The sequence below is a fragment of the Microtus pennsylvanicus genome, chromosome 4 (genome assembly GCF_037038515.1).
Source record: "Microtus pennsylvanicus isolate mMicPen1 chromosome 4, mMicPen1.hap1, whole genome shotgun sequence".
In the NCBI taxonomy this organism is placed as follows: domain Eukaryota; kingdom Metazoa; phylum Chordata; class Mammalia; order Rodentia; family Cricetidae; genus Microtus; species Microtus pennsylvanicus.
This window is the reverse complement of record NC_134582.1, coordinates 132,222,437-132,234,960: the sequence shown is the minus strand read 5'-3', so window position 1 is coordinate 132,234,960 and position 12,524 is coordinate 132,222,437. Positions and strand designations below refer to the sequence as shown.

Sequence of the window (12,524 nt, the reverse complement as noted above, 5' to 3'; positions counted from 1 at the left end):
TGCACAGCCCATGTCTGCACACACAGCAAGTGTCTGCACACAGCCCATGTCTGCACACACAGCAAGTGTCTGCACACAGCCCATGTCTGCACACACAGCAAGTGTCTGCACACAGCCCATGTCTGCACACACAGCAAGTGTCTGCACACAGCCCATGTCTGCACACACAGCAAGTGTCTGCACAGCCCATGTCTGCACACACAGCAAGTGTCTGCACACAGCCCATGTCTTCACACACAGCAAGTGTCTGCACACAGCCCATGTCCCCACACAGCAAGTGTCTGCACACAGCCCATGTCTGCACACACAGCAAGTGTCTGCACAGCCCATGTCTGCACACACAGCAAGTGTCTGCACACAGCCCATGTCTGCACACACAGCAAGTGTCTGCACAGCCCATGTCTGCACACACAGCAAGTGTCTGCACAGCCCATGTCTGCACACACAGCAAGTGTCTGCACAGCCCATGTCTGCACACACAGCAAGTGTCTGCACACAGCCCATGTCTGCACACACAGCAAGTGTCTGCACACAGCCCATGTCCCCACACAGCAAGTGTCTGCACACAGCCCATGTCTGCACACACAGCAAGTGTCTGCACAGCCCATGTCTGCACACACAGCAAGTGTCTGCACACAGCCCATGTCCCCCACACAGCAAGTGTCTGCACACAGCCCATGTCCCCACACAGCAAGTGTCTGCACACAGCCCATGTCTGCACACACAGCAAGTGTCTGTACAGCCCATGTCTGCACACACAGCAAGTGTCTGCACACAGCCCATGTCTGCACACACAGCAAGTGTCTGCACAGCCCATGTCTGCACACAGCATGCTGCATTTTCCCTCTTTCCATGCTTGCACCTAGGGTAAAGGCCACTCAGTGAGTAGAGTGCTTACTGGACAGCTCAGGTTGTAATACTAACACACTGTAAATGTAAACACCAACTTACAGAAAGAAAAGGCACCAAAAAAATTACATCTTTATTAAAACAGTTAGATGGTATTAGTTGAGTCGTAGATGCATTTTTATGCGTCTCAACAATTAAGCTTATATGGAGTTGACATTTGATGAAGACATAATTATCATCCCAGGTTTTATCTGGAGTAAAATACTATATAGTCTAGTACAGATCTGGCATTCACACTTGACAGCAGAAATTAAGCTTTTTATTAGGACACAAAACCTTAATACCAACAACTATAAAAGCTATGAAAATTACAGTATCATTTAGTAATATAGGTTTTAATTACATAGTGTAGAACTATCAGTAATATATTAGCATAATTTCTTATACTATCTCTTAAATACCATTAAACTTTATAACCATCTATACACTCAGTTAGGCTCGAGATTCAAGGCTTTTCCTGCCTTACATGATCTGTCGTACATGCCTTCATTATCTGTATCAAGGGTTGCCCACATGTCGTACATGCCTTCATTATCTGTATCAAGGGTTGCCCACATGTCGTACATGCCTTCATTATCTGTATCAAGGGTTGCCCACATGTCGTACATGCCTTCATTATCTGTATCAAGGGTTGCCCACATGTCGTACATGCCTTCATTATCTGTATCAAGGGTTGCCCACATGTCGTACATGCCTTCATTATCTGTATCAAGGGTTGCCCACATGTCGTACATGCCTTCATTATCTGTATCAAGGGTTGCCCACATGTCGTACATGCCTTCATTATCTGTATCAGGGTTGCCCACATGTCGTACATGCCTTCATTATCTGTATCAAGGGTTGCCCACATGTCGTACATGCCTTCATTATCTGTATCAAGGGTTGCCCACATGTCGTACATGCCTTCATTATCTGTATCAAGGGTTGCCCACATGTCGTACATGCCTTCATTATCTGTATCAAGGGTTGCCCACATGTCGTACATGCCTTCATTATCTGTATCAAGGGTTGCCCACACCCCCAGATATCAGGCGTATTCATGTTCAGCTGTCAGATACAAATGCAGGTTAAGCTCACGGAATACTTCAGAGTATACTGAGTGCCATTCACTGTATTTTTACAAATTAAAGATATATACATTGATATAATGAGTTTCACATTTATGGATATTGTAAATTAGTCACTTGGTTATAGGCCTCTCTTACTTTTAAAAGATATACAGTATGCATTTTATGTTAGAAATATTGGTGGAGATAGAGGTGTGGCTAACCATGTCGCTCTCAGGCTTTCTCTTACAAGGGTGACAAGTTAATGAGGAACCAAGAAAAGTAAATATATAATCAAATGCTTTCAAAAACAAAAAGTGCAGTCTAGGGGTTTGGCTTAGTGACCGATGGCTTATATGGTACTGGGGAGCTGGAGAGGCTGTGTTTAACCCTCAGCAATGCAAAATAAAAAGACCCTGTGTTGGGTGGATGGCACATACTTGCAATTCTAGCATTGGGGAGGTGGAGGCAGGAGGGTGGGGAGAGTTCCTATAAGCTGAGCTACACAGTGAGTTCAGAACAGCCTGGGTTACGTACCGAGACCCTGAAAACTCATAGAAGTTCTGTTCAAATGGAAGAATGAATTCTCACACTCACTTCCATCTAAATATTTAACAGATCATTCACAACTGACTACAAGAGTAACTGATTAAAAAGAACTAGTAGTCAGGGTAACCTTAAGATTTTACATGTTATGTCTCACAAACGTTGGGTATAAACTATTATTCCCAAAGGGTGGGCAGGAATGTGGCTTAGCATCCACTAAGGTGTTATTGTTTATCAAACACTGTGTTGAGAGTGTTCCAAATCCTCCAATCACCCAAAACTATTACAGCAGTATTTATATTGTGTTCATCTATTCAAGGATAACACTCAAGGAACCAGCCCCAAATGGCAGAGAGGGCAAGCAAGGCTTAATAATTACACGTAGACTTGTTCTGCAGTGTGATAACCATGAGACACTGGAAAAGTGCCCATGGACCTCAGTGCAGAGGCCAGGAATACCCAGATTATCCATGTATTCATAAGCTTCTTGTTTCCACGCATCAAGGAGGAGCTGGTGACATGGGTCATTGCCCTGCACACATAACCCTCTTACAACCCTCTCGTAACCGAGACCCTCTGCTGTGGCTACGACATCTGTGCCAGCACAGCATGTGCAGAGCTCATGACCTAGTGCAAGATAACACGCCTTTACCATCGTGCTAAGTTCAAGCTATCATTTTCAATATGGCTTGTACAGGATATTTTTTTTATGACGGCATCAAATTCCATAACTATTACCTGTTTACACTTTGTCTTTGGTTTCTGGTTTCCATTATAGACTTTATCTAGGAATCACAGTGCTCCTTGTCTCCATTACACTCAACACAGAAGCACTGCCCTGCATACCAGCCTGAGAGGCCTTAATGAAGCCCTGCTATGCTGGCATCAGCTCAAGTCCCCTGTTTTCTGTAGTTTTTTTGTTTGGTTGGTTGGTTTTTTTTTTTTTTTTTGCTTTTGATTTTTTACACAATGAGTTGGATAGAGGTCACTGTAGTAGGGCAAAAAAAATAATGTATTTCTAAGACTAAAAATGCAGCTCATTGGTAGAGTGCTAAAATAGTGTGCCCAGGGCCCTGGTTCAGGTCCTCACTGCTGAAAACAAAACACACGGGGGGGGCAGGGAGGGGGCAGTCGGAGTAATTGAATGTTTTGAAGGAGACCCTAAAGCTACAGTTTTCAGATTTTCAAGCAAACTCTAAAGTCTATTCAATATCTTCAGGTTATGTTTTTAAATAATTTCAGTTAATTAAGCCATGAAAGGTTCTTCAATGTACATGTGATAAAAATCTCATTCTTAAGCTAGCTCACGGTTCCCACCACTTAAAAAGGCTTTATTGAGGGGTTATTTCTAGCAAAACGTGGGACAGGCATGACTAAAATCAACGACTAAGGTTTCTAGAAGCCCGGAAGAGCCAATTCGGAAGAATATGACTTTGCTTCAATATATTTAGGGTCTGGAAGTGGTTAATTCTATACTGTGCAAGAGCTTATGCCTGGAAAGACTTTACAATCAAGAGGGCTGACTCTTAACATTGGCTGCTTAAAACGGAGAGGTTTCAAAGGCTGAGAAAGGCCTGAGCTTGGTTAAATGATTGAAGTAGATATAGGAGATCGTCACTAGGATGTTTTTACAAAGGCCCAGTACTGGCGTGATCGTCCCCAGGGTAACGATTAAGCTGAGTCTAAGGAAAATAAAGGGAAAATCCTGCAGCAGGACCCCCAGGAAGCCGAGAAGAGGGTTCTTAGGTGTGAAGACCATTCGAAGGAGAGATATAAAACTGAATATGTAGACCGGGTACACCCAGCCCGATTTGTACACCTCTGGGAGCCCAGCCACACGCATCATTTCTATAGTGTCCGACCATGTGAGGAAGCTTCTCAGAAACAGCTCGGCCCGGACATCTCTGTGAGACATCGTCCTCCGGAATCCAGAGTCATAGTAGGGCTCTATGGGCCCCGCCAGTGCACCCGTATTGTTGTGAGGCAGGGACATCATGGTAGGCTTGGCTGTCTGGGCAGGTGCAGGATTCTTATTACCACGTCCCACCTGTTCCGCCACGGTTTTTACCTGCTGCAAAGATGTTATATAGATGTTTGTGTCTTCATAACCTGGAAAACATTGATTAATTTGCATTTTAAGTACCTCTTTACTCTAAAAATGTTTGATTTACTTGTTACTAGAAAGAGTTTGATGGCAACCCTATAATCCCAGTAAGGGAAGGAGGACATGGAGGTTGGAGGATGGCAAAATGTAGGCTAATCTAGGGTACATAGCAAGACCCTGTCTCAAAAAAAGACAATGTAGCAGATAGATAGGTGATAAATGATTGATAGAAGACAGACAGCTAAGGCAATATTGATCAGTTAATAAAATCTCTTGTCAGGCAACATTGATGACCTAAGTTCAATGCCCAGAATTGACTACCGAAAGTTCTCTGTCCTCCGAATGCCCATCTTGGCAAAAGCATGCCTGCACAGCAGAGATGATTTGTCCCATTCCTTCAGAGGATCCAAGGAACCTGAGTTTGGTTCCCAGTACCCATGTCTGGTGGTTCACCATATCAGCACCTGCATCTCCGGGGAGCCTCCAGTCCTCCCTCCTCAGTGTGTAACTGCATCCACACATGCATATCCATCTACACACATACGGACACGTAACAAAAACAAATCCTAAATTTTAATCCTTAGAGCGGTGACCCCCTTTGGGGTAAAGAGGAGGAGGAGGCGGCGGCTGCGGCTGCGGCTGCGGCGGTTGGTCGCTGTGGTGAGTATCCGGCTTGGCGGTTCACCGCAGTGGCCTCCGGGGCCAGTCCGGGGGGAGACTGAGGTGGAAATTTGAGACCGGGAGTCATCCCTGTGGTTCCAGCCATGGGTTCCTCCACATCTACTCCTGCTGCTGCAGTGAACACCTCAAACGGTTCAGATCTTCAGCCCCCTTCACCGCCTTCCGGATGCCCGATGCTTGAAGTCCGGAGGAGGAAAGGCTGTCCCATGACTGCAGTAGCATCTGATCCAACCGGTGAGAGCAAAGCACACTCTGTGCCTGCCCACCAAGATCGGACCTATGAATACGTGGAGTGCCCTGTTACTGGTGCTGCAGCTAAGAATAAGGAGAACCTAGATCCTTCAAACCTGATGCCACCGCCTAATCAGACCCCAACCCCAGGGCAGCCATTTACTTTGTCTACCTCAAGAGAGGAGTCATCTATTCCAAGATCAGACTCCAAGAAAAAGTGGGTTTAACTTTCTGAACAGATGTTTTGGAATGCCATGCTACGGAAAGGGTGGAAGTGGAAGGATGATGATATTAGTCAGAAAGATATGTATAATATCATTAGAATTCACAATCAGAATAATGAGCAGGCTTGGAAGGAGATTTTGAAGTGGGAAGCTCTTCATGCTCATGAGTGTCCTTGTGGCCCATCATTGGTCCGATTTGGAGGCAAAGCCAGAAAATATTCACCAAGGGCAAGAATTCGTTCCTGGATGGGGTATGAGTTGCCTTTCAACAGACATGACTGGATCATCAACCGTTGTGGCACAGAAGTTGGTATGTCATTGATTACTATGATGGTGGTGAGGTTAACAAGGACTACCAGTTCACCATCCTGGATGTGCGTCCTGCCTTTGATTCATTCTCACCAGTATGGGACAGAATGAAGGTTGCTTGGTGGCGCTGGACTTCGTAACCACTGTTTTGTTTGTTATGAAAAAACTGAAACTTTTTTTTTCTGAGAAAGATGTTAAAACTAAATGCATTCATAATGTCACCATGGGTACTTTAAAAGTGTGTAATCAAACTTGATCTTTCATGCAAAGATGCTATGCTCCATTAAAGTTATATTGGATAAGTGTAAGAATTCACAAGAAGTGGGTTTTTTTTTGTGGAATGTTTCCATCAATTCACCATCAGTTTTATCTTTGTTTTAAGCAAGACTAAGTTTGCTGCTGAAAACTTGTTTTAATTTTAATTATAGCAGCATGTTAGAAATAACTTGTTTTCTTAAGTGCTGATACAATGAAAATATAATTTATCCTAAATACTGTAGAATTAAATTAGTGGATGGTGTTTGTATCTTTGAGTTACTAATTTGATGTAGATTTCTTTGTTATATGATGCTTAAAATCCAACATTTAAAAATATCTGTATTTTTTAAATGAAGCTGACAGTTGAAAGATTCAAAAAAAATTAATCCTTAGAAGTCTAAAGTTTTGACATGGGAAAAACAATAACTGAGTAATATACTAAAAAAATCAGAGATTCTAGGCACTGTGGCATTTTTTTCTGGATATGGAACCTAAGTTATATTCACATTTTGACAGAAGGGCATAATTGATTAGTTATTGGCTCCTTGAAACAAATGAAGAAATGACTATCAGTCAATTTTACAGATCTAGCATCTGAAGCCCATGAGGCTAAATGATGCTCAAATTCAAACTCAGTGGCAGAGGTGGAGCCCTCTGCCTGAATTGCTCAACTCCAAATGACAGACTTTTAACACCATGGCTGCCATTGTCAATGTAGAAGCAAGACAGTGTGCACTAGTTATAAAAGATAAGTAGGAAAACCAAGTGAATTGACAAGCTTACCAGTTCAAGACTGTCACTCTGTAAGATGAAACAGGCTCTCAGGACTGACTGAACCTTAATTCTCGAGCAGGGAAGTTCAGTACTAAGAAGGAATCTGTTTGACCCACAGAGAATCATGAAAATAATTCAGCTGTTCCTCCCCAGGAGTTTAAGAAGCAGCCAACAGGACTGGTAGGCTGAACCATCATGTTTGAATAATAAGACTGTATACTAATCCAGATACCTGTCAGATGAATGGGAAGATACCTGATCACTGTCACACTGTGTGTGTGCGTGTGTGTGTGTGTGTGCGTGTGTGTGTGTGTGTGTGCGTGCAGATGAATGTGTGTGTGCAAAGGTGTATGTATGTGGATGGGAGCAGTTAACTCTGAGTGTTGTTCCTCCAGTGATGCCCACCTTGGTTTATGGTACTAGATCTCTCGCTGAGAACAGGGTTGGACTGTCTAGGCAGAAATACCAAGAAAGTCTATCTGTCTCCACCTCCCCAGTGTTAGGCTTACAAGTACTTACAATAGCCAATATTTTTACATTTCTTTGAGAGTTGTTTATTTCATTTTATTTGCATGGGTATGTTGCCTACATGTTTGTCTCTACCATACATGTATCTGGTGCCTACAGAGGCCAGAAGAGGACATTAGACCTTTTGCAACTGGAGTTACAGGTGGTTGTGAGCCACCATGTAGGTGCTAAGAGTCAAAGCCCTGTTCTCTGGAAGAGCAGCCAGTGCTCTCACTTGCTAAGCCATCTCTCTAGCCCCATGTCCAGACTGTATGTGGGTTCTGGGGACTGAGTCAGGAACTAATGCATGCTTGCAAGTCCATCACTGGCTGAGCTACCTCCTGAGCCCTATAGCACACCATTTGCCAAACACCCATCCACTTAAACATCATTTTGTTGTTGTTGTTGCTAAGATTTTATCAGCCTGGCACAGTTTACTGGGAAAACATCCTGAGAGGTCCTGCTACCTCAGAAGACAAAAGGTAAAGGGAGTGTTAGGGAGGAAGAACTGAAAGTCAAAGAGATGATTGATGTCAAGAAAAACTTGTTGGACTCAACGTGAAAACATTGTGAGAAAAGTAAATTTTGATTCATGACTAAGACACTTAGTTACTAAGTTAAGAGTATTGAGTATTCAATAAACCTCTGTGATTTTTCGAACTAAGTATTTTTATAAACTACAAAGATTAAATATTTTTCTTTTGTTTATATGTGTATATGACTGGGTGTAGTATGTGCATATGTATATGTGTGCATGTGTGCATGTGTGTGCATGTGTGTGTGCGTGTGTGTGTATGTGCGTGTGTGTGCATGTGTGTGCATGTGTGTGTGTGCATGTGTGTGCATGTGTGTGTGCATGTGTGTGTTTGTATGCGTGTGTGCGTGCGTGTGTGCATGTGTGTACATGTGTGAGTGTGTGTGTGCATGTGTGCGTGTGTGTGCACGTGTGCGTGTGTGTGCATGTGTGAGTGTGTGCGTGTGTGTGTGTGCATGTGTGCGTGTGTGTGCATGTGTGTGCATGTGTGTGTGCATGTGTGCGTGTGTGTGCACGTGTGCGTGTGTGTGCATGTGTGAGTGTGTGCGTGTGTATGTGTGCATGTGTGCATGTGTGTGCATGTGTGTGCATGTGTGCGTGTGTGTGTGCATGTGTGCGTGTGTGTGTGCATGTGTGCATGTGTGTGCGTGCGTGTGTGTGCGTGTGTGTGCATGTGTGTGTGTGTGTGTGTGTGTGTGTGTATGTTTAGAAGCCAGAGGTCAACTTTAGGGGCCTTCCACAATTGTTCACTTTCTTTCTCTCTCTTTTTTAAAAATAAAATGTAATTTTTTCCCTTTGTTAAAAATAGAATTTTTTCTTACGTAATATATCTTTATTACAGTTTACTAACCTTCTATCCCTCCCAGTTCCTTCCTACTTCTCCATTCAGATCTACTCCCTTTCTGTCTCTCATTAGAAAAAAAAACCAGGATTTTCCAAGATAATAACAAAATATAGTATAAAATAATATACATATATATATATACATTGGAACTGGACAAGACAAACAGAAGGAAAAGAGTTCGGGAGAAGACAAAAGATCTAGAGACACACTCAGGGGTCCCACAAAAACACCAAATTGGAAATCATAATATACACAGAGGGCCTGGTGCACTCATGCAGGCCCTGTGCATGTTGCTTTGGTCTCTGTGAGTTCACATGAGCTCTGTCTTGTTATTCTGGTGTCCTCCATCACCTCTGACTCTTATACTTTTCCAGCCTTGTCTTCTGGGGGGTTCTCTGAACCCTGCAGGTAGGGATTAGATGGAGACTTCCCATTTAGGGCTGAGCATTCCAAGGTCTCTCACTCTCTGCATAATATCTGGATGTAGATCTTCGTATTCTCTGAGTGTGGCTGAGCAACAGTTTTGGTGACCAAGAACCAGAGAGTAGACAGTCCAGGAACTTAGGGTAAAACTAAATTTTACTGTTCTGGAGAAAAGAAGTAGCAACAAAATAACTCCTAAAGACATTCAGTTATGCTCATAGATCAGTGTTTTCCACATTTTTAAAAAAAAATTTATTTAAAATTTTTTCAATTTATCTTGACTACATTCTTTCATTTCCTCAAACTCCTCCCAGATCTCTTCCCACCTTGCTACCCACCTAACTTGATGTTTGTTCCCTCTCTTTGATTTTTTTGTTCATAAAAGGTAAACAACTAATTCCCATGTCTCACCATTTTTCCTGTGCATGTTGTGTACTCTGGTTATCCCAATTTTCTGATCAGTTTTCATGTTATTGAAGTCCAGCCTTAGTAACTTATATTTCTAAAAATTTTACTTATTATTGCTACCAGTTGTTTTTATTTATTTAGTTTTTTTTTTTAAGAAAATGTCTCTCACTGAACCTGGAGCTCACTGGTTTGCTAAGACTGGTTGGCCATAAGCTTCATATCTGTCCTTCTCCATACCCCTCTCTGTATATACCTCAGCACCCTGGTGCCTGGTTTTCTGCTTTCGTCTAGGGATCCATAAGAACATGGATCTAATACTTGTCTGTAACCCATAGGTACCTCTTTACCCAAATTAGAAGCCACAGTGCCTGAATAGGTAGCATTTCACAAACAATACTAAGAAAATGTGGCATTCCATAACTTATTATTGCTTTAAAATCTGTAAAATTCTCTCTTTAAACTCAAATGTTCACTTCTATATTTCGCTAACTTTTAAAGAATTCAGTAGACGGTTGAAGAGATAGCTCAGCTGGTGGAGTACTTGCTATGAAAGCATGCCAACCTGGGTTTGGTCCCAGAAGTCACATTTAAAAAAAAAAGTTCTGGATGTGGATAAATGGAGACAGGCAGCAAGGATTTAATGGGCAGCCAGCCTATCAAAATTATCAAGGACCAAATCTGTGGGGAATCTTTTTTCAAAAACACAGGGAGCTCAGGTTGACCTCTGAGCTCTCTATGTATATGCTGCTGAGTAACAATTTCCTCCATGATTGAAACAGTCCCTCCTATAGGAAAGCTCTTTAAGCAGGGAGGCAAAGAACTCAAAACAGCTTTAGGAAGTCCCTGAAGCTGATCAGATTCACTAGGCCCCTCCCTGCCGGAGGAAACAAAGTTGAGAGTCCCTCTCAGACTAAGGAAGCTGAGCCGCAAAAAAGACTCTGTAGTCAGACCAAGCTACCTGGAAAAGATTTAGACCAACTGAGGCACCCAGGAAAGACACTCTTCCAAACTGTTGAGCTGCCTGGAGGCTGTGCTGTATGCTCCAGGTTCCCAACTTTTGTGAGCTCTTACCCATACTGGGTTGGGCTTTGGTGACACAGCTGTCTTTGAGTCATTTACCCACAATGGGATGGGCTTTGGTGACACAGCTGTCTTTGAGTCATTTCTGCTTCTGTAAGTAACCACTCAACCATATTCCTGTAAGTAACCCTAGTTAAATTCATTGGTTCATCAAGTGGGACTTCAGTGGTATCTGTACTTTGTTCTGTTGTGGGCTCCCTATCTGAGGTGAATAGATGTGGGTGCTACATCTCCCCTTAAAAAAGGTTTTATTTTTCACATAACACATGCATATATGTATATATATATATACATATATATGTATATATATATATATGAAAGAAGTCAAGAGAAATTTTATTTCGTAGAGTATGCAGTGGCATAGAGAATTCTTCTTTGCTCACTTAGAAGACAAAGTTGTTTGTATGAACAACTAAATCTTGAAAGTTGTAGACTTTAGAAAATCATGAGACAAATGGCATGGAAACGGAGCTCACAGTAAAGACGCTGAGTCTCCTGTAGTCAAAGCAACTAGGATAAAATAATACACGGTGGTGAAACTTGAAAGGGAAAGTACAGTCATCCCATGGGATTGGTTCCTAGAATGTTCACGGGATGCCAGATCCAAGGACGTTCTAGCTCGTGATAAAAATGATGCAACGTTTACAAATAAGTGATTTATATCCTCCTGTAGGGTTCTCTCTATTCCTAGTAAATATGATACAGCAAGAATGTCCTATGGTTGTTATGATATATGGTTTTTAAGGAATGATAAAAATAATTCAGTGTGTGGTCAATGCACCTGTAGTTTTTCTCAGACCTTTGCTTTTTGATATGTGCTCCTGTGTGTGCACACTAGCAAGTGGGTGTCCTACTCAGTTGTGCTCCTGTGTGTGCACACTAGCGAGTGGGTGTTGTACTCAGTTGTGTGCTCCTGTGTGTGCACACTAGCAAGTGGGTGTCGTACTCAGTTGTGCTTCTGTGTGTGCACACTAGCGAGTGGGTGTCCTACTCAGTTGTGCTTCTGTGTGTGCACACTAGCGAGTGGGTGTCCTACTCAGTTGTGCTCCTGTGTGTGCACACTAGCAAGTGGATGTTGTACTCAGTTGTGCTCCTGTGTGTGCACACTAGCAAGTGGGTGTCCTACTCAGTTGTGCTTCTGTGTGTGCACACTAGCGAGTGGGTGTTGTACTCAGTTGTGTGCTCCTGTGTGTGCACACTAGCGAGTGGGTGTTGTACTCAGTTGTGCTCCTGTGTGTGCACACTAGCCAGTGGGTGTTGTACTCAGTTGTGCTTCTGTGTGTGCACACTAGCAAGTGGGTGTTGTACTCAGTTGTGCTCCTGTGTGTGCACACTAGCAAGTGGATGTTGTACTCAGTTGTGCTTCTGTGTGTGCACACTAGCAAGTGGGTGTCCTACTCAGTTGTGCTTCTGTGTGTGCACACTAGCGAGTGGGTGTTGTACTCAGTTGTGCTTCTGTGTGTGCACACTAGCGAGTGGGTGTTGTACTCAGTTGTGCTTCTGTGTGTGCACACTAGCGAGTGGGTGTTGTACTCAGTTGTGCTCCTGTGTGTGCACACTAGCGAGTGGGTGTTGTACTCAGTTGTGCTCCTGTGTGTGCACACTAGCGAGTGGGTGTTGTACTCAGTTGTGCTCCTGTGTGTGC

At 43.1% G+C, this 12,524-nt stretch overlaps 1 protein-coding gene and 1 pseudogene across 2 annotated transcripts in view; one reads left to right on the top strand and one right to left on the bottom strand.

Moving 5' to 3' along the window:
- Positions 1 to 1,139: 1,139 nt before the first annotated feature.
- The window catches only part of Tmem236 (transmembrane protein 236), a 50,619-nt gene continuing 39,234 nt past the window's right edge, over positions 1,140 to 12,524 (bottom strand). Inside the window, exons 4-5 of one of the 2 annotated variants that reach the window (XR_012910419.1) lie at positions 1,884 to 4,610; positions 1,140 to 1,380 (exon numbers count right to left, since the gene is read on the bottom strand). Coding sequence is in view for 1 of the 2 variants with exons in the window: in XM_075970533.1 (XP_075826648.1) it covers positions 4,042 to 4,610 (569 nt within the window). In the remaining variant the exon portion in view is untranslated. Of the gene's footprint in view, positions 1,381 to 1,746; positions 4,611 to 12,524 lie in introns of those variants that run through there. The other variant, XM_075970533.1, reaches the window with a different exon arrangement.
- On the top strand, positions 5,196 to 6,684 carry LOC142848939 (holocytochrome c-type synthase pseudogene; annotated as a pseudogene).